At 39.4% G+C, this 23,268-nt stretch overlaps 1 protein-coding gene across 1 annotated transcript; it reads right to left on the bottom strand.

The window, feature by feature from the left end:
* Window positions 1-551: 551 nt before the first annotated feature.
* CALB1 (calbindin 1) lies at window positions 552-17,397 on the bottom strand (the record flags this gene model as incomplete). Its single annotated transcript, XM_082328249.1, has 11 exons — window positions 552-665; window positions 1,081-1,152; window positions 1,285-1,338; window positions 1,425-1,464; window positions 1,560-1,615; window positions 4,069-4,146; window positions 7,261-7,317; window positions 7,405-7,488; window positions 12,297-12,371; window positions 16,926-17,002; window positions 17,316-17,397. The coding sequence occupies 11 exons, from the start codon at window positions 17,395-17,397 to the stop codon at window positions 552-554; spliced, it is 789 nt and encodes a 262-aa protein (XP_082184375.1).
* Window positions 17,398-23,268: the final 5,871 nt, after the last annotated feature.

Here is a 23,268-nt window from a genome sequence, read left to right as displayed (position 1 = left end):
TAAGTGGGTGGTTTGACAACTGAAAATATTTCTTAGTGCCTTGGTAAATTTTGGAAATCAGATATGCCAACAGCTCTTTCCTATTTCAAATGTAAATAATATGTCATCTGAATTCATATTTTGCATTAAAAAGCATTTAGTTGTAATTGGGAAAGAGATCTGTAGACCTTTTTGTTATGTAGATCAACAAGGAGAAATGTTGCAAGTGTCAAAGGATATGATGACCACAGCAATGTCAGCAGGTTTAGTTTTTTTCCAGACATGTTTATGAAAGCAAAAAAAAAACAAAACCAAAACGAAAACCAACCCCAACATATTTTAGTTTCTTTTTGAATATACAGACTGGCCCAAACATAGACATTCTCTTTATCAATCTTATTGTTACAAAAACTGTACATTACAAACAGTATAGAAACAAACTGAAAGGAATGTGCCACACATCCTGGCTAATTTTCTATATGCAGTTTAAAAATACAGCCTACTCCCTTATAGTGCACAGTTATTGTGTAGATAGAGTACATCACTAGTTAAGTGGACATGATAGAAGAGTTCTAGTTTTCCTCAGCACAGAGAATAAGAGCCAGTTCTGCTCGGTAAAGCTTTCCTCCATCAGACAAGGCCATGATGCTTTTCTTGTATGTCGCAAGGTTGTTAATGTCTAATTCCTATTTAAAGAACAGATAATGCTTTATAATCCTGTTTAGTTACCAGCATGAACAAGTTTGCTTCCAATGGCAGAAAATGAGAAAAAAAAAGGGTATTCTCAGCCTATTCTCAGCCTGTCCAACACATTGCAAATGTTGTTTATGTATTTGTATGTTATCCATATTATAGCCGTATGTTAGATTGCTGATAGCTGATGCCTCAGAAGCAAGCTTTTGACAGTGTCGCTATGTAATCGCAACATCCCTAGTTCAGGATTTACACTGCTATGACTTCTGCCAAGATTTTTAGTTGTACTTTGACTTCAGGAATTATGACTTAGAAGCTCTATGTGTATATTAATTGGGTGGATTAAAGTGTCTTTAAAATCCAAATTAAATCTAATCTCTAAAGGGAAAAAAAACCCTCTAGGATTACCTTTTTGTTCTTTTCACAGAGATCCTTCAGTAGTGCATCAAGTTCATTTTCATCTATATAGCCATTGCCATCCTGAAAAATAACATTAAAGATAATTTTAAACATTTATTTTTCATTTCAGAGGTTATGGCTAGTTTCCCACAAATTCAGAAAATAAGTGCCATCAAATTACGCAATTAATAAAAAGGTTTTCTGAAAACTTACTTGATCATACATCTCAAAGGCTTTATTGAATTCTTTTGCACACATTTTGACACCCTAAATGCCGAAAGGAAAAAAATCCATTAATGACACCAGTTATGTGTGATGGTAACAGGTTACCTTAAGAATGTGAATATTCATACCTGAAATTTAATAAGAAAATTTTCCTGCACGGGGAGTAGTCTTTGGAGAGAAAAAACAAAGGTCAAAATATTCAACTGTTTCCATAACAGCGATTGGTACACAATATTTGTTGTGAAAAGAGACAGAAGACATACCTGGCCAGTTCAGTAAGCTCCAACTTTCCATCATTATTTGCATCAAACATCCTGAGCTGAAAGAATATATAATTTTACATTACTAATCAAAATTAATCAACATAATGAAGAAACCACTTCTTTGGAAAACTTAAATTCAATGAAATTTAACCTCTATTTCATGCTGAAATGATGGCTCCAGGTTTTAATCTGTCACATTTGCTGTGTAATACATTTATTTAAAGTACTGAAGAAGTAATTTATAGTAATTAATTCTACTGCAAAAACCTGATAAGAAACCAGATGAACAATTCTGATTAACCTACTGTAAGGTAGGTCTTTAACCTGCCTACAGTGATGAATGTCCCATATGAGAAACGCGCATGTAATTATTTATAAGTGATAGGAGTGTTGACATGATAACATTTTACTTTTGACTTCATGTCATGATCTGATAATAGCATCATTATTCTGTATGCATAAAGGAAACAACAGTCGGGTAAAGTTCAACAGAATCCAAGGCATTCAGTTCCTTAGACAGAAAATAACAGACATTTCATTCAATTGGCTGCTGGGTCTAAATATTTAAGTAAAGATCATGTTCTGTTTCTGTGATATAGTTCAAGAAAAGAGTGAACAGATGCTGTAGATGATCACATTTTGTTGATGGTATGAAAATGGGAAATTAAATGTCTCCAAATAATTATAATTAAATTATAAATATATTAATGTAATTTGACAAAACATATGAATACTATTTATAATAATTTTTCGTCATCCTATTGTATCAAAGTGTTTTCCTCTGGGCCCTTGAAAGCATGAGCTCCTGCTGCTTGAGTGGCACAAACAGCTTATATTCGTTATTAGAAATAGATGGAGATATTACACCTGCGTGGGACTTCCTCTCCCAGTTTTTATATCTGTATAATTCCATTTTTCTACTTGCAAGTATTGTTTTGCCTTTGCTGTATAAAAGAGTCACAAAAGCAGCAAACCGTACAAAACATTGTTAGACATTGTACTGAAAACACCACCACCCACACTCCATCCCATCACTTTCAATCACAGTAATTTTAGATGTAATTTTTAGATAAGAGGAAAAGCAGCATCCTGTACAGAGATAAGTGTATGTCCTTTTAAAGGCAGAATTAATGCCATGAAAAAAGACCTAATTTCACTTGGCTAATACACAATAAATGTCAAAGGAAACCAGAAAAGAGACCAATTCTATAAACATTTATTTCTACATAACAGCCAGATTCCTTTTAATACATTCTTTCCTTGTATAAAAGCATCTGCCTTGCATGCATTTCCCATGCAAGGAGATTTGCTTTTGTGGGAGGTAAGCAGTGGCAGCTATGAAGTGAACATATTTTCTATTTTGATGGGTTGTTAGTGGCTGGCTGTGCCTGCCTGCAGCTGCTCAGGATCATATGTTTTCTATTAGTCTTCTTTTCTAGTTTCTGAGGAGATTATGGGAGACCTGGCCTTATATTTTTTTTCTTATTGCTGTTAATTCTTTGTCATTGTGTCTCTCTGCAGAGGCCAGAACTTAGAGCGCACTTTAAGATGAAGGTCAAAAACCTCCCTGAATGAAAAGGATATGTGTTATCTTCACCAGTGAATAAACAGTGACAGTTCTAGGTAAATGGTTTATACTGGTACAACAAATGAGCAGACTTTTTCCAGGAGAAACACAAGTTTTGATCAGCTGTTCTCAGGCCAGTTTGAGGGCTAGTATGTTTACCTAGCATGTTTTTGATTGCTAAACATATTTTAGGATGAAACCAAGCTGGTAAAAAAAAAATGTCTTGTTATGCATTTTCTTAAGACAAGAATTCTGAGTCTTTTTTTTCTTGAAATGTCCACTCAGAAGCCAATACTGGTCCCTACCATGGAGCACCATAGCTGTGGGATGGAAGGAGTGCCCCAAGGACAGGCTGATTTAAGGCCAGGGAAGGGACAGTTTTGTTCTGGTGTTTATCTAAAACATCAGTTTCTCCTTCTTGAAGGGGGGAAGAAGGAGAGAGTGAGATGTTTGTAAATGTGATAAGCAGCCACCATGCAGCAATGGCTTTTAAGACAAGAAAGAGACTCTACAGCACTGTAAGAAGGCAAAACATAGAAAGTTACCCCAAATTAATTTGATCTAAACATAATAATGTGATTATGACAGGTACAATTTTTCTCCTATGCACTGCGAAGACTTCAGTTTTCCAACTAATGGCACAGGGAAGCATAACAGGGGAAAATAGTATGGCATGGTCTGGTAATATATAAATACCATGAAGACTCAAAATTCCTGAGCTTTTTTTTTTTTAAACAGCACAGAAAACTGCCCATCAAAACTCTATAGCTGCAGAAGTACTTGCAGTGCTAGATGCCACGGTCGTCTCTCTGTTGCAATGACATAGTTAGCCTGATTAGGACCTGGTGGGGCTCCAAGTTGTTTGGAGCCTTCCAGGGGCTAAAGATAAACAGAGTTTGGATTAATCCAATCTTGATGAAATATGCCTTTAAATAATCTTACCATTATTTCTGTGTATTCTGTTAGCTTTGAGTCTTCAATCTGCTTATTTGCTTTCTGTAATAAATCTTTCAAGAAGCTCTGTTAAAATAAATAGAAGAGTAATAGGTGAATTTTTATCTACAGTATAAAACGCTTGACTTGCTAACTTCAGATTAAGGGAAATACTATTTTGTCCCACTTTAGTATTTACTGCTGAAGTTCCAAATAAGTATGAAAAGAAGTAGTAATTAACAGCTAAGAATATAACTGTTTCTTTTGATCAATTCAAGTATACTGCACATTTTTATTTGGAAAAAGTGACTCATAAAACTTTCTGCATTTGTTGCATTGTATGCCATTTGTTGTATTGTGAATTTGGAAAAAATAGTTTGACTTTCAAGTATACTGCTTCCTAATCAGCTCTATCAGTAAACTGAACTAATTAACCTTGAGTCTCCTTGAAAACTTGGATGCCTAATCACTTCTTGCAACGTAGGAACAATTTTACAGAAAAGATCAATGATTAATCAAGTTTTCTCCTTGCCTATGGCAGTACCCAGTGCTAAAAGTGAACGTTAACCTATGTTGCTCCTTCTTACCTTGTATTTTAAATGTGTGCAGCCAGTTTCATTGGATTTTTTTTGAATGAGAATTTGATATTGTGCAGCCAGTTTCATTGGATTTTGTTTGAATGAGAATTTGATATAATATCACATGATTTTAAACACCAGCCATTTTTACTTTAAAAAATAAGATTGTTTCCACCCATTCAGTGGTTTAAATTTCTGTACTAGATCTGTGACATTAAAAAAGAAAGATATCAATTTAACAAGAGCATTACAAGACCTGAGATGTCTGTATGCCTGTCAATGCTCAATGAAGTACCTAATTACTGTCATCAGTTGGAGTGTCATTATCTTTGTGTAATTTTGGGCCACATTTCAAGATAGTAAATGGGGTAGCTCATAAGAAAATCTATTTGTACATAGAGGACATTCTTGAACTTAAATCCAACCATGTCAATAGTCATATGACTAATACCTGCTATAGTTCTTCCAGTCTGGCCCCCTCCTTGCTGGAAGGCCTTCCTGGTAGCTTGTATACAAAGAACGTGATTGAAATGTTGTAAATGGATGTTACAGAGACATGTTTAATCTTGTATGCTTTGATGGAAAATAGAACTGGAAAGGGCATTGAAAGGCTGTCCAGTCCATCTCCATGTCTCAAGACAGGATCATCTATATCTAAACTTCCTGAGTTACTGTCTGATCTGAGCTATTGCCAAACCTTGCCTAAATACAGGCAGTGATGGAGAGTCTGCTTCCCCCTTAGACAACATATTCCACTACCATTACTATTGTTAGAAAGTTTTCCTGATTTCCAGCTTAAATTTCTCCTACAAACTTGTAAGTGGGTGTACTCTTCACATAGCAAATAGTTAAAATGTTTGCGTTTGTCAAGAAATACTGATCTAAAAATAAAACTGGACATTTATGTCTTATTTTCAATATGTTAAAATGGCCTGTTTCTCTGAGGCAGACAAAACCTCGCAGCATAAGACAGATGGGACCATTAGGGATCCAGTTAAAATGTCTTTATTCTTCAGCTGGTCCTCAATCAGCCCTGCCTTTTTAAGTCTATTCTAAATTATAGCAGCTGGTAACAGTCCTTAAGGCATTGCCTAACAGCTGAAGAGTTCTCAAGTGCTACATGCATGGCCTCTTCCTGATCCTACCAACTTTAGATACACCAACCTGCTGTGACCAGCCACCAGAAGAATGGGCTCATCTGCCTGAGGGTTACCTTGACGTAGGATCCTCGGCAAACGTCACACAGATACCAAACTCAAAGAGGAAGGGAAAAGGAAAAAAGGTGTGAATTGTCTGATGTGGATTCCTCTTCTGAACAGAAGAGCTGTAAGGATTTCAGACTATTCTCCTGGTGCTTTATTTAATAAAGCTTATGTAGTTCTTCTTTAGAATACCACATATGGGCAAAATACTCCGAATTAGATAGATAAACACTACTAGGTCTTTCTCTTGCTATGAACTGTTTTGACTCCTCTGAATTTAAAGCTACTGTAATGCATGAAGTGCAATTGAACTGTGGAAAATGGCACCTTTCTACTCAGAGTCTGCTGTATGTGAGCATCTCTCCTATGAGGAAGGGCTGAGAGAGCTGGGACTGTTTAGCCTGGAGAAGAGAAGGCTTGGGGGGAACTCATCAATGTATATAAATACTTCAAGGGAGGGTGCAAAGACGACGGAGCCAGGCTGGTGCCCAGTGACAGGACAAGAGGCTTCAGTTGTGGCACAAACTGAAACACAGGAGGTTCCCTCTGAACATCAGCAAACACTTTTTCACTGTGAGAGTGACCAAGCACTGGCACAGGTTGCCCAGAGGGGTTGTGGAGTCTTCATCCTTTATCCTTCATTCAGAAGATGTCTGGACATAGTCCTGGGCAACTGGCTCTAGGTGGCCCTGCTTGAGCAGGGGGGTTGGACCAGATGACCTCCAGAGGTCCCTTTCAACCACTTTGTGATTCTGTGATGCTGTGATTCAGCATCTAAAACTTTCTGTTAGTTTTATGATTCTAGTTTTAAGGTTTATTAACTCTGCAAGGCTGAGATGGCTAATGGAATAATCTTGATTCTGGTCTTATTTCTGCATAATAAAGCTGATACTAAAATCCCACCAAGTTAACCAAGCAGGGGCAACACAATTCCAGTTGTGTTAGCCTAATAGTATTATTAGTATATTAGTATAACAGTATTACAATGGAAACTGTAGGGTTACATGATACTTGAGAGAGCATGATCCATCCAGCAGCATAGTGATTAATGGTAGTGATGCCCTTAGGAAGAAAAAAAACAAAACAGCCCTCCTCCCTAATATACCAAAAAAAGAACAACATAGCTTTCAGAGGCCTATCTATCTTTCTTAATCTTTCTTACTTCTAAGCTAGAGTACCCGCTACCTTGAGTCACTTGAGACAAACATTGATCTGAACTAAAACACACTTTAAAAAACATTGATTAGATTAGAGTTTCACTTTAAATAATTCACTGGCGATAAAAACATCAGCTATTCATATTGCTTTTTGGTCATGTTTGCAATGCAAAAATGTGCATCAGTGGGTATCTGAAGAAACAGATAGCAGCACAGGCTGTAATCCAACGCCCGTTCTCATGTCATGCATACTCATAGGTTTACCTTAAGTTCCTCAGAATCAATGAAACCACTGTGGTCGCTGTCATATTTTCTCCATGTCTGCAATCAGAATGCGAATGCCTTAATGACATATTTATGGCAAGCGGGTCTTCGATGATTTACAAAAGGCAGCTTCTCATACTGTACCTGCATGAAGTCTTCACTTGACTTCAGCTGCTGGCACCTGAAGAACAACAGGAAATTCTCTTCCGTCGGTAATATCTGAGCAAGCTGTAACAGAATTTAAGAAAGATTAAATTTTGATTCTTCATTAGGCCAGCTGAGCCTGTAAAAGAGCATGAAACTTTTTTAAAGAGTATGAAATTCTTTGTGCTCATACCGCCCTATTGTGTCCCCAAAGGAAGCTTCATCCTGTTAGCTGAAATGTTTGGAAGAAGCCTCTGAAAGGCTTCTGGCTTGCAGCTTTGCCGTATTCATCAATTCAAACAAAACTGAGGTCTGAGAGAAGGGAGTGAGATGATGGCACTTTACCGAAGGGGTAGCTGGGGAAAGAGGGGAAAAAATTCACCCATGCAGAGTTAGGCTCTGTGGTGAAAACCTTGGAATCGGCACAAAGGGAAAGCATAACACAAAGAGGTTTAGGGGATAAGCGTGAAGGACCATGAATTAAGAAAGTGAGGAAAATAGACTACTCACAGGTACCGAAGAAGAGGAGAGAGGAACACTGATGTGAAGAACACATGTGTAAGGTAAACAGAAAAATATACGGAAAAGACAGGAGAAAAAAGGAAAGCAGGGAGGGTAAGGGGATGGCAACCGGTGATCGTTTGTCAGGCAGAGAGATGTGTTCAAGAAGAGCTATAAATACCACAAAGAAATCAAAAGGGCTTTTAGCCCTGCGAAATCAGGGGTGGTTCTTCCAATGCCTCTGCTCTACAAAAGGCTTTTTTAAAATCAGACATTATTGTACTGATTATTGAAAATGTTCATTTGCTATAACTCGATTTTGGCAAGTGACAAATGTAGAAGATGGAGGGTATGCTGTATAATTTAATGTAAAATCATGATTTGTTTTTAACAAAAGCCCAATATTTTTTTCTGTCCTCAAAATGTATGAAATGTGTTTTGATTAAAGAAAACTTTTTACTTGAAGAATAGACCAGCTGTGCTTACTAGGAAGAGAAAATGGAGAAAGACAGATTTCTTAGCTGCATTCTTTTATAAAAAACGACATCTGCAGACTTCCTGGAGCTCCATCTTAAAATTTTCATTCAAATTTTTGTTTTTCTGCATTCATTTCACACCCTCACATCCCTCGTTCTGTCTGTTTCAGTGCTATTGCCTAATTGCTCAGGCTTGTTTATTGGGTTCCAGCGGCGCCGTAGGTGAGTTCAGCTCTCCCTCCACCCTACAGGCACAACAAGGGTACGGAGACAGATCTCGTGTTTCTCTAAAATTACTTGTGCAAGGAATCAGTTGTATTCTTTAAGTGTTGGTACAATTGAAATGATACATCAGAGCGCTCTCCTTACAGAAATGGAGCAGCTGGTGACAGACTGTCAGGCCCATCAGAGCGTTATGAGTGCTTTTGTTACGTGGCTGAACACCAAACCCGAACACCAAACCCAAACACATTAAACAATGTGGTTTTGTCAGCAGCTTTTGAAACCTACTCTGTTATAAATAGGATATACACGTGTGGGTAAGTACATGTTCATATGTACACAATAGCTAAATGTGTGTAACTTAGTACTGATTTATGGAAAAATTTCTTTATTTCTCCTATGACAGAGGAGCTTTGATTTTTAGAATAAATCAACATTCCTACTCAACAACAAACGTTGAATGGAAGAACTGATTATAATAATAAGCAGAGTTTGGGGGAAGGGACTGATTATGACAATGGGGAAAGGTTTACATGTGTGGAAATTATAAATAAGACGTCATTCGTGGGACCTCTGTAGCTAACTGGTGAATTTTGCAAGGGCACTGTAAAATAGTACAAGGTGCACAGGTAAATGTAAAATAGTAACTTTCCAAAGAATCATTAACATCTTATTAGCAGTACCAAACTGTATTTGAGGTACAGAATATACTACCTCTGGAAGAAAATTACCTTATTTTAAGCTATACCTCTCATCCTTTGTAAATCTCAGGGGAAAGCAGAGGCTTTTACATTACAAAGATGTAGTAACTCAATATCCAGCATTAGCTCAGGCTTCTGCCAAAAAAAACCCTCTTTCGTATTTTCATGATAGAAACAATATAGCTAAAGAGAAGTCCAGTTCTCCAGGCTTATGCATCAAACAGCATTAAATTGCTTTTTGTGGAAAACTCTGCATTACTAAGGGATGAGGAGATCGTGTGGAAACTGGCTCGATTTCCCAGTCTCAGTTATACCACTAAAGAGAGGAAAGATGGAAACCTGGTGCTATTTCTAATGACAACTTCTTTGTGAGGATAAGCATCGGAGGACTCCGTGAGCATGTTTGAATAAGAGTGCAGACCACCGCAAGTTCATGTATGGCAGCAATAGCAGTTTAGTGAGCATTTCTGTGAGCTCTGATGCTTTTATGGAGAATGTCAGCTTTTTCTGCATTGTGAGTAATAGAGGACAACCACAAAGCCTGAGACTGGCTTGACTCCTCTCTGCTCAGCTGCAGGCTGAGGTACGTCTTTGTAGGTTACCTAGCAGAAAAAATGCTCTCAGTACTTATCTCAGTACTTATCGGAACTATTTTCTAGAAATCATTCTCTAAGTAAATTCTGTTGATATTTAATGCTATTTAAAATTCCCTTCACCTAATATAGTGAATTTGCTTTTTTAAATCCTATAATAGAGAATAGAATTACAAAGAATATTTTAGGCTAATAAGTAGTTATTTTTATGGCAGCAGTAAGCTTCAAATAATTTGAATGTGGAACTACCGCAGTCCTGAGTTTTGAAACCTTGGGTTTCACATCCACATTTTAGTGAAAGCGTTGGTCTGAATGAGTAAAAAAGGTGAAAGAAAGGTCCCTTACTCAAGACAAGCAAGTGGACAGGTCAGACTGCCTTTAGCTGGAGGGCACTGGATAAAAGCTAGTGAACTAACTGCAGTGTGCTTGCAAAGACAGAACCGACACTCAATCTGAGCTGAAAATCCACTCCTTCCTCTGTGAAGCCACCCAGGCCTCCTCTTTATCTTAGTCAACAGACCTTTCCCGAACACTCATTATTCGCTAGGACATTTTCTGTCAGATGCTGGGGTATTTGTTATGATGGCTGGGAGTCTGAATGGCTTTACGTAATTTCTTTTTAAACAACATTCATATACACTCTTTCAGAAGAACTATTTGATATACTATGCAAATGGGAGCAATCTGGCATTACTGGACATTTTTATTTATAAGGAAGGAGAATCAAGTCCAAATACCAACTTTAATATCATACTGCTCTGCACGTACCACACATTTCATCTGAGTCCCATCAGCACTTTCCAAATCAAGCTTCATGCTGATGTAAGTGAAACAAAATATAGCTATTGGGTTAGGAAACTGCTATATTAAGGGAGAAAGTCCCTTCAGTCACTGAACTGAGTACTGTCACTATTTAATGGCTTCCGTGGATGCTGAGCATGCTTGGCACTTCATTGGGGGTGGTGAGCACCGCACCATATCAGGCTATATTGGATTTGCTCACCTTTACCGATTAAGTCAAGAGCAGAATAAGAAACAGAATTTGAAAGGTAAAACTTTCAGTTATCTCTCCTAAGCAAAGAAACAGTCTTTTTCAGGCACTCTCTACACATTCTTCTTGCATCCAATGCTTGCTATTACACATATTCAAAAATACTAAATTAAATAGGATTCTTCAATACCAAATGAATAAGCATGTTAGTCCAAAGCCAAACAATTCCTTAGTCCAAATAAATACTAGTTCTTTTTAGATGCAGAACTATTTGATCAATGCTAAGTATTGTCAAAATATGCATTTTTAAAAATCAATTATAACTGCAAGTGAAACGAACTGTTCATATTTCCAAGGTGGTTGTCATAATTAAATCTATTGTATCAGCAGTGATACTTCCTATTGACTTTTACAGATTCAGTTCAGTCCTCTATTTTAAAATTAGCTACTGACCCAAAGTTGGTCTCTGTAGAAATTTTGGCTTGTTTCCAGCTGTTTCTTAATTAGCTCTCTAGGTCAGATTTCTTATTATCAGAAAAAAAATACATAAGAGCATTTAATAATAAAACCGCAGTCTCACTGCACTCAGTGTGACATACACGAGTCACAGATTTAGGCTTGAAAAAGTGACTTCTCAAGCTGTAACCCAGTGAACTCTCCTTTTTGACTTGCAGTACTGAACAGCGAAAGCCAGAGAAAACACAATGCTTCCCCCCTTCCTAGCAAGCTGTCTAAATCATGCAATTGTGGAGCTGCTCTATGTGTAGAAGGGGTTGGTTATCTTTGCCCTCTTTAGAAAGTGGTAGTAAGGAACAGGGGAATTTTCTGCCCAAAGTTCTGTTAAAGTTCAAGAAAGGAATTAAGAAGAAATCCTGATCTTTCACAAGCTGCATCACAACTACTATTAAAATGTTGTTTAAATTTAACGTGATTAACGTGCTCTCTTACCGTATATATATATTTTTTAGAATAGACTACACACAGTGATTGCCCAATTGCGTTCACTTGTGTGTTATCCTTACTATAGGAGTGGTGACAGAGCATTAGTTTAAAATCATAGGTAGAAATAAATCACGTTACCTGTCACAATTTAAATTTCTAAAATAGAGCTCTTATTTGCTTTGCAGGAAAACTAAATTGCTGTTGATGCTTATTTGTACTGAATAAAGTGTGCAAAGTTAAATGAAGTGTAGTGAAATGTCTGGAGAGGTGTAAGGAATACCTTACTTTTTGTTAATGAAAAAATTGCATTAGTGAAAAAGATACTAAAAATCTTGAGACAGAGGAAGAAAATTTCTGTGTAACTAAAAATCCAAAATATTTACATATTATGCTCACATCGTTCTGCGCTAAATGTATTTTCTACAAGTAAATGTGTCAGTCTTTTTTTATAAAGTAACCGTCTTACCTCAACGATTCCTATTTTTCCATCAGCAGTCTTCCCATATTGGTCCACAAAAGCTTTCATTTCAGGTGTTAAATCCTATGAATTTACAATGAGAGAATCATTACTTTAAGATACAGAGAAACATATGTAAGCTTATTTGAATATTCTACTAGTTGCCAAATAATATAGTACATTTAATGAAGCGCTCGCACATACTGCAGCTAGATTCCTCAAGTTTAAATGAAACTCAGTATTTTTTTATCATGAATAATGTCATTGTGATAAATTTTACTTCCTAAGGAATTATATTATAGTCAGAGTGAATGATTGGCATCTAAATACTCAGGACTCCTATTTTAGTTTACAGAATGAAACAATTATCAAGGCAGATGTGTTGGAAGATGTGTATAACAGCTCCTTTGTTTAAGAGGATGACAGTGAAGTTCATAGGCAATTATTAGTCAATTTTCTCAGTTTTCATTTTTAAATTAGTAACTTGAAGGCAGTGCAAAATCTTTCAAAATAAGGAGCATTTCAGTATAATACATCTGAACACCAAAATAGCCTTTCCATGTCTTTGAGTTGATTTTTCCTGAACAATGGATGCTATTTTAGCTCTAAAAGAACTCATCACGATATCATATTTTTCACTGTTTAGTATTTGGTTATCATAAAAATGGAGTCAAAATGTCACTCCTGAAATGTAGAGAGGCAGATTTAGGAGGGAGAAAACTTTGAGCAGTACCTTAAAATCCAACAGAGTAAAGCCAGCATAATTGTTCTTCATATAAATTCTGGTCCCTGCTATACATCTGTTCTCTAAAGGCTATCCTCACTCTAGGCTACAGCAAAGGTGCCAGCCTTGGGGTGAATATTTAAATGTCTGATTTCACACTTCAACTTGACTTGCCTTGCTTTGATATGAGCTGCCGTCAACCTTCAATACTGATTAAACTTCTAACTTTCTTTGTATTTCTTATAGGTGTGAGCTAGTAAAACCATGCAGCAAGAATCAGGACTACAGTTATATTAAAATAATGGACAATTCTATTATAGATGACGATACAGCAGTCTTTGGAAATTAAAGGCTGAGTTGCTGTAATAGATCTGATTATATAGGACCTAAGTGATTCTCTCACTGGAGACACGGGGAATCAGCTGTACAAAGGCCGTTGTAGTTTGTCCCAAATTTCAATCACCAAAGCTAACTAAAATGTCAGTTCCTTGTAGCTGATACAATCATGGCCTAGTATCCTATTTCTGTCAAAGTCATCCATGGCAGGTTAGTAATTTGCCATGGCTTTAATTAGAGATGTGGTTATTAATACAATGCACTTCAATGTCACCTTTCATCTAATGATCCCAAAGCAGGGACAAATTTGCTTAGCAGATAGAACGGAGAATTTAGGCACCTGGATTTTAATTAGTCCTGGTTAAATATTTTACTAATCTTTCTAGTAGCAGCTCCGCCGTGCCAGACAGTGTCCAGCCATTGAAGGATGCACAGCCGATTACAGGTTAAACAAAACAAGATGCTCGTCCTCTAGTACATTATTCAGAAAGGGTTGGGGTTTTTTTTGGTGTTCACTTCACCTGCTCTTGAGCTGCCTGATGAGTTATTTGAGTTATGTTAATCAAATGAATGTTTTCAGTCGAAAAGAAACTAGCCCTTCACACCTCAGTCTCCCCTTTTAAAACTTAAGAGACTCTTATCCAAGCAAGTGGAGCTGTAGAAAAAAATAGCTTTTTTTGATATGATTTGAAAATGTAAGGATAGATGGCATTACAGAAACACACGACTCTATTAATAAACATCTATTAAATCACATACTTCTCTGGAGAAATATTGTCATTGCTTATATATACAGAGAAAGTGAGAAACAGATGTGGAATAGCTCGGCCGAGATCCACCTATTGACCCTTTATCAGCCTCTGTGTTAGTCACTTATACCCCACAGTGTCTTTTGGCAATTGGCACACCTAAATAGAGAAGCTATTGCATAAATGTGGGGCACAATAAATGGAATCTATGCTTATATACTTACATAGCTTTTATCTTTAAAAAAGAGGCAGTTCTTTCAGCATGTCTGAAAGTGTATCATCAGATCAATTCACTATCTACCATAATGGATGAAGTGAAAAGACATAGTGTTATCAAAGAAAAGCCCAAGCCCTAAAACCTCCAAGGACACATCCACCCTTTGGGGCTAGCATGAATCAGGCTGCATGCTACTGCTCCGTCTGAGAAAAAGCAACTGTGAAAGTACAGGCTTACTGAGTGGATTAATAAAAGGATTAGAATTAGAACATAATTAGAACAGTTCTGTAGTTGGGAAGAATACTGGGAAATTTTAAACCATCCTATGCAATGACAGAATCAATGTGATTCTTTAATGCATATGGCATGACTGATGTAAAATCCAGCTATGAAGAATGCATAATTGAATATTTCAAAAATAGTGAGCAGGAGAGTGACCTGAAATGCAGAAGTTAATGATGACAAAGAAGCTTTGGGGTGTTAAAAGAAGGACAGCCGAGGAAATGACATATAACCTACACCAGTTTCTCAATGTGTCCCTCCTGGCAAAAGAATAGAAATTCAAAGCTACTGATTTAGTATCCCGTGAGACAAGACATGAACTAATGAGATGCTTGTTTGGTAAATGAGCCTTCAAATCCAAGAATCAGCTTAGATTTGAAATCTAAGATGACATATATCCATACTCCAGAAAAAGACTTCAGGGATGAAGGTAACATCTACAAAAGCAGAGCCAATGGATCAAGTACTGAATTTGATATTGCTAGTGTAGATTGCTCTTTTCAGCAGAACACTCCAAAGATAGGTTTGAATCAGAGAAATGGGGAAGGAAAACTTAATTAAACACCTGAGCATATTTAAAATATAGTGTGAGATACGGGCAGAGATTATTTTAAAAAAAAGCATGAGAAAGCATGAATTATGAAATTTGTGGCAGATAAGAGTAATCCTGCAAGGCTTTTCTGTGTTACTTTGAGCAGGCTCTGTTTTTAAAAAGAGATGCACACTTGCTTTGAGAGAGAAAAGTATCTGATGTTAAAATGATAAGTATTTTTTTTCCTTGAGCTTCTAATTAATTTTTAACTACTGAATAATATCAGCATTTCTACTAAGAATGCCATTCATACTAAATATACACAGGCTTTAATATCTTCTTTCTAATGGATGTATTTAAGTTTCCTGCACTTCAATATAGAAGAGAGATTTGTTCTGTTGCAATACTTGAAAGGTATTGAAGTGGTGTTTAATATTTTCTGTGAAAAAAAAAAAAAAATACTTTTTCCCTCTAAAGAAACACATTCCTTTCCCAATATTCTGTTTTGTTTTTTTTTTAGTTGATTGGGTTTTTAATTTTAGTTTAAACTTACTTACACTCATGAAAATGAGTGCCTACATCGACAGCTATAAGAAGAATTAACTGGTACCAAGACCGCAGTAACATTAGAGGCATTGCTGGCAGACAGATTTTCAGATGCACAAAGTTTGCGCTCACAGGATTAATAAGAAGATACTTTTTTCCACAAAATGAATTAAGATGCATATTAATTTTTTTTATTTACTTCTAAATTATACAGCAACTTTTAAGGAAAGTTAATTATTGAAAAGCTATTGCTCAATTTGGAGGTATTCTTATATGAAGTAGTAATCTATATCACCCCATGCACACATGCCATCCAGTTAAATTATAATTTTATTTTCTGTTACTTCAGAAGTCTTTCAGCATAGATTGATTTAAATAGATGTAATTAGCTTATATATTTGAGTTTGATGCTAAGTGGCCTGTTTTAGAAACTAATTATTTTAAAGGCAGTTTATTTGTTAAAAAAGTTCACTTCTATTTTAATTCAAATCCTGATGTGGAATCTTTCATTTTTTTGTTTTTTCCTTTCTTTCTTTCTTCCTCCCTCCCTCTGTTTTTTCCCCACGTGGGCATAGTTTGGAGGAAATTTATAATTAGTGCTTTAATAACTCATGCACAGAATTGTTTTGACAATATTGTCAAAAACTTCACTGTCTCTCTGAACAATTTAAACTACCAAGATTTGGTACTCATACTCCTGGTGTACAACACTGGTGAAGGGCAAAAAGTGGCTAGCAGTCATCTGCAGATCTATTTACTGACCACCAAGGGGCAGAAATGCATTTCAGCCCATACTGCCCATTAGGTATGAAATTAAAACAGAGTCCAACTAGCTTGAAGTGTTGTTTTTTTTTTCTTTTTTTTTTTTTTTTTTCTTTTTAGTATCAGTACCTATCTGGATCAGGTAAGATTAACTGCAGTGGGACAAGGTCCCACAAAAGGATAGCGTCCATGCATTTCTTGACTGTTCTTTTTAAGCACTGTAAGAAGTATCAGCTCGTAGCCTGGCAAGAGGTGAGTGGGACCTGCTCTCCAAGGAGATGGACCCAGGCCTCACCTTTCCAAAGCAGACGATTTATTTCATTTGCAACCTGCTGATTTCTAACCGAGCTACTTCCCTTTGCCTGGTGAGGCAAGTGCGCGAACCGTGGGACGGCAACAGAGAACAGAAGGAACCGAGGCTCTGGAGTTTGCTCAAGAAAACTCTTCTTTCCCGGAGAAGGCGGAAAAGTGGGGTGAAGCGTTAACCTACCAAGCCTGCCTTCTTCCGTGCCTGCTGCAGCTCCTGGATGAAGTTTTGTAGCTCCTTCCCATCCATGTACCCATTGCCTACAACAGAAAGAGTTACGGTTGCGGTCACCGCTCCCTCCAAACTCTCTCCGCTCTTCAGCGCTGGCAGGGGCGCCTCCGACCCGTGTGCTCCCTCCCGGCGGAGCGGCTCCCTGCACGCCCCTCCCGGCACCGACCCCAGCCCCTGACGGCTCCGGGGCTGCGCCCCGAGGCTGCGGGGCGGCGGGCGCGGAGCGGGGCCGGGGCCGGGGCCGCTTTCGGGCGGGGAGCGGTGGGGTTCCCCCCCAGCCTCCCGCGGGCCTGCCCCCCTCCGCCCCCCGCGCCCCCGCCGCCCCGGGGGGAAAGGAGTCACCGTCGGAGTCGTAGTGGTGCCAGATCTCGAAGAACTGGGAGGCCGAGATCTCCACGCCCTGCAGGTGGGTCTCCGCCGTCATGGTGGGGCGCGGGGGCGCGGAGGGACGCGGAGAGGGGCGCGGGGGGCGCGGCGGGGCGCTGTCCGCGGTGCTGACTCTGCCCGCGGCCGGCGCGGCGACGGCGGCGGCGGCGGCGGCGACTGCGGCGACGGCTCCGACGGCTCCTCCCGCCGCCGCCCCGCCGAGGGCTATTTATGGGGCCGTCCCGGCCGGGCCACTCCCCCCGGCGCTGCCCTCCCTCTCCGCGGGCCCCGGAGCGGCCTCCCCGCCCTGCGCGGGGGGGCCGGGGTCTCCCGCCGGCGGCAGCGAGGCTGGGGCCAGCCCGGCGGCACCCTCCCCCGTCCCCCGGGCAGAGCCCTCCGGTGACAGTCGCTCCTAAGCGTGGGTCGGAGTGAGGGGTCTGCTGGTGCCGGGTGGAGGCCCCCGAGCAGAGGGAGCAGCACTGGGTGACCCAGGAGTTATTGCGGGTCCCTCGCTGTGGAAGAGTGTACCCATGAGATGTGGGGGACAGAGGGCGAGCACACTCTCCCAGTTTAGCCATCGGGTTTCCATCTGGGAAGGGGTCCTGGATGTCAGAGCATGGCTAATAGCGCTGCAGGATGTCCCGGTACAAAAAAGCCATATGGGACACCACGTGGATTTATCAGCTTTGGTTGCACCATTTTTCTCTGCTCCATCCCCAAAGCAGACCTGCAGATAGCTCCACCCTGACTTAATGTTTGAAGTGCTGCAACCTTTTAAACTGATATTCCCACTGAGATATCATGGGATATTGAAATATCCATATGGAGATAGCATGGGAACAGGCATGGTAAATTTAAAGATACTGCCCTAGCAGGTAATTTCATCCCAACAGGTAAGTATGGAAGACTTCATTAGTAATTCTTTCTTTCCCAGTGCAGAGGTGTGAGGGAGACTACTGCAGTCACTTCTGACTGGGCAAGAATGTTTTTTGGTAGATCAGCTTTGGAGACTTGCCCTCCTATAGCAATGGGGTGGTGGGAGGGGACAGAGCAGCTTACCAAAGCTTCCTTTTGTCATGGGGCAACATGGTATTGCACTAGTAATAATGATTAAGCCCCTTTTGGGATGACTCATTTTAGTCATTAGGGTTACCTGGGTACTCTGAAGCACTGAAACTGCCTTTCTCCTTCTGGCAATATCCCTCAGATGCTACACTGAGTTAGCACGGTTTGATGGCCAAGATGATCAGTTGACAGGACATTGCCAAATACAGTAGGTGATATAGTAAGGATGGGGGACGAGAACAGCTAGGAAATCCGGGAATCTCCATGTGTTAAGTGATCGACATGAGCAACAGTAGGACAATAGTACGTTAAGACCCACATATAGCGTGAGGATAAAAAAACGATGGGATAATGCAGAACAGAAGACAGCAAAATGCCAAGGGGGACGGCTAACCCAGCAGGATGAGAGGTGGATGCTTAGTTAAAGGCTGACATGTCCTGAGAGGGATTTCAGTAGATTGGGTGGCTGAAATCTTGTATGCATTATGGAACAAGATGTGGGCATAGCGATTAAGTAATCATGAGACCTTATACTTGATTCCCTCCATCTTTCCATTCTCCTGTTTCTCCACCTGTTACGTGCAGCTTTCTCTCATTCTGTTGCTGCTGTTTGGCTGTGAGTTCTTCAAGAGATACATCATGTCGGTCTGTGTTTTGTGAGCTGCTGAACAAAGCAGCAGCTAAGATGAAAGACACAAGAATCTGATCATTAATCCCTTCAGTTCTAAATATTTGTAAGTATTAGTGAAAAATGTTCAGAATAGTTTTACAGCTACAAATGCCATTATACACTTGAAAAAGGACTGAAGAAATTTTAAGTATTTCCTTACAATCAGGCTTTGTGTTTCACCATGTAAAAAAGAAATAAAAGAAAAAATCATGGCTGGGTCAATTTCCCATCCGGGAACTGTTTTCAGGCATGGCTTTCTCAGAGTAGTAGACTTCAGTGGTATCCAGATCCTGAAACTTCTGTAATCTGCCTACATCTTGTTTTGAAAATAAAAATCTGAAACCAATGCATTTCCATAAAGTAGGAAAGATGACAAGAAAAGAGAGGATTCATGAGGGTTTTTTTACCAGGAGCAAGGACACGGCAGAGCTCTGGCCTTGACAAGCAGAAGCACAGTGACTCGAGCCTCGGATTATCCTTTGTACTTGGAAAAGACAACGGGGTGCCAGTGACGCAAGGGCACTGGAAGGAGACAAAGGTGGAACGGGCATTTCCATCACTTCTAGATAGAAGAGGTCTGTGCCAGTGAGGCAACTTCTTATATTTGCCAAGCGTATTGAATTACTCCATTCAGTGCAGAATTTCAGCTTCCAGCAAGCCTGCACGAATGGAAACTGAACACTGTACCTGTTTCAGCAGTCCTCTGACTTGCATCTTATGTTGATTTGCTCCTTGCTGCGTACCATTTTCTAATGGCACATCAAATCTTGTGCTTGCTACTCTTCCCTGATCCAGAAGTCTGTAGCTGAATGGGAGAGAAGAATTCAGCACTGTTTGGGGCCAGCCCAAACTTGCTCATCTGGCTTCTCAGACTTTTAAATGAAGAGGAGCTGTAATGTTTACAATTTCAAAAGTTCTCAGAATAAAATATTTTACATAGGTCATATGTGGCCAGGAGGGTTTGAAGGAAGTCTCACAGGAACTTTCAAAATATGCTGCTTCTCCCCACCAGGAACATGTATAATCGTGTGCAAGTAGGATACTTGGACAAGCTGACCTCTCATTATGCTAACATCTACAAAATCAGTATTGTCTACAGAGCATTTATGTGTCTTTGTGCATTCTTTGAAAAACAGTGTATCGAGGTGAATGGGTTCGTACGTTCTCGCTGCTGAACTCGAAGTGATCCTGCACGGGCATAAAAGTAGCAGACATTTCCATGCAAAAATAATCACTTATATAACTAACTGCACACCATATTTTCATGATTAATGAATTACCAAGCCACGATTCATATTTAATCTCACTGGACTCTGCTTCTTATGCAAAACTAAATCGGAAACTGGTCATTTCAATTCCAAGAAGCTATTAATTTCCGTTGAAAGAGGAAGCACTAGAAAAGATTAAAAAATGCAGATATATACATGATGTGATCCATAACCCAATGAAGTCCATGCAAATTTTTCCAGTGACTCTAGAGGGCTTTATACAAGGACAAAGTTCTTCATATTTTCAGAAATTATATGTATGGTGATATGCATATATACACATTGATTAATGAATTACTTCACTGAGAAGCCTAAGCCTTGTCATTCATTTTAGCTAGAGCTACTTGAAGTTCTCCTTACAAAAAATGAGCCAGATCCATATCTGGCAGAAGTCTGAAATGCTACGCTGAAGCCAGATGGGAACTTGACCCAGAATCTAAGTGACTATGATTTTCTTTGAAAACATTTGTTGTTCATAGCTGTTCTTCAAATGCTTTTCATGAACACTTTTTTGTATGTGGGTTTTCTGAGACTTCCTAGTTCTGACTACCAGACTTCTGTCTTCACTCTCTGAAGACCATCTAGCTGTAATATCCCAATGGTTTCTCAAGATGTGTGGAAATCAAATATGCCAATTACAATAGCAATCCAACCTAAAATATCCCCCAAACAAAAGCAAGAAATAGCAAGATAAGTAATTCTAATCCAGAAAGCACCAATATTTCAGCATCATGTGAAGCATCACAAACTTGGATTTTGATGAGCAGAGACCAAAGGAGACCCAAATGTTAGAACTTTCAAATGAGAAACATGAATAGCACAAATGGTCCGCACAGACAATGGAAGTTATTTACTCATTCTTGGTCCACCATCAGAAGATACATCAAAGGCAGGGACTGTTGTGTCACCTCTCTTCCAAAAGGACAAATTCATGTGTGATCTTGAGGTGTGGCTAGACTTCCTTGTCAACTTCTTCTTTCCCATTCGACGCTTAGTGATGATTAGCAGCACAGTCAGTCTTGAAAGATGTAGAAGGAAATTCTGATCCTTGGCTGTTGTTCCTCGCTACAGTCCTGCCTTCCTGTAGAGAGCCATCACAGTAAGAAGCATTTTGAAAGAAGTGATTCCCTAGATTTTAATTATAACCTTTTCATGATTATATGATATGGAAAAAGTATCTTTTACACTTTTATGCACTCCCACATTAAAACTTGTATCTGAGAAACATCATAACTGGAAGGGGGATAAGGTTTTAAAAACTGGAACAGTGGTGGTACCTGGTTTGGGCTGTGGCAGAATTTGCAGAGGTAGCACTGGGCTCTAGAAGGCAGGTTCAAGTTGTGTACAACTGCCAGCAAGCGTGGCTGGCCGTGGTGAAGGAATGTGTCTTTTCAAAATGTTTGGATAATGCTGCAGAATAATTTATTGCTTATTTTTTCCTTATCTGCATTTCATACAGTATTTGTATTCTTTAAAAATGAGAAAGAAAATGCAACATTAAAGTGCACACTCTATCTTAAGGTGTCCTAGGCTTATACACTCATTATGGTAAACCACTATTTGCACAGGAAATGCATTATTTAAATAGTGATTTACATGAGCCTGCACTGTTTTTCAAAGACAGCATTATATAGAAATATATTTTTCATGCGCCAGACAGAATTGTCCAAAAGAATTTTAACGGCATAAAATGTAGCTTAATATAAACTACAAATTGGTGAGCCACTTGTAAATTCAGATTACAGCACATCTCAAGCCTTAACCTTCTGACAGGTGAAACTAGGGCCTAATTCATCCCATTTTTACCTATTTTATAACCCTACAGTCCCATCCATAGCTTTCCAAGGAGCAGCATGCTGATGACAAGGCAGTGCTCAACAACAGATTCCTCAGTATTAGAAAGCCCAAAGTCCATGCAACCATGCTTTGCCATGTCTTCCTACCCTGTAAGATCCTTGGAGCCATCAGAGCATTTCATTCTTCACATTGCAGCTCCTTTCCTTCAAGGACCACATGGATTCCCAGCACACGCCTCGTGGGTGGTGCTGGCCTTGCACCAACCTCTGGCCCAGCAATTCCCGAGGGCAGGGAGCATGAGAGCCTGTGGCTACAGGCATGGGGGAACAGCTTTTTTGTTTGAAGGAATCCAACGTTAGTGCTACAGATGCATGAAAGGTTGTACTGGGGTGTTGATGTATCAGTGCCACCAGAAAAAGCACCTGAGGTCGATGGGATCTGTTTGAGGTTCTACAATAGTATAGACCAACTAGGAAACCAAGGAGAGAGTGAAAACATGCAGCATTCTTGTATTTACCTTCATCTTTTCCAAGATAATGCTTAACAGTGGTTTTTCTTGTATTTTGCAGGCAAATACCTGCCTAAGTATGAGATTTAGAAAATCCTCAGGGATGACCTAACTCATACCAGGAGAAAGCAGCTTGGGGATGACCTAACTCATGCCAGGAGAAAGCATCTCCCCTCGTCCACCTGCCATAGTCCCATAATACCTTCACATTGGTGGGGTGTGAGGCACTGTGAAGTTACTGTTACTGCCAAAGCTACTCCTGGCATGAGGAAATCTTCATCTGTTGCCTTGAGCTCTTTGCATGGCACGGACTGAGTGGGGATGGGCTACAGCTGGCTGCACCCAGTGCTTTCTCTGAGAGTTTGATCCAATGTTTATCAAAATCAGTGTTTGTCCTTGATTTCCAGTGAGTTTCAGTGGGATTTTTAGTGGCTTATGTTGCTATATGCCAGACCTGGTTTTTATTATCTCTTTACTGTTTGGATAACATCTATTTGCCTGTAATTCCAAACAAATTCAGCACAGTATAATAGTCTAGCAAGTAGGCAACTGCAATGTTAGTGCTACTGGTGGTGTTGGTGGTTGGTTACCCAAGCTTTCAGAGACCCATCTTGTGAAACA

Source organism: Platalea leucorodia (assembly GCF_965183815.1).
Source record: "Platalea leucorodia genome assembly, chromosome: 1".
Lineage (NCBI taxonomy): Eukaryota > Metazoa > Chordata > Aves > Pelecaniformes > Threskiornithidae > Platalea > Platalea leucorodia.
The sequence above is the reverse complement of the archived record's forward strand: the minus strand, read 5'-3'. Positions and strand labels throughout refer to the sequence as shown.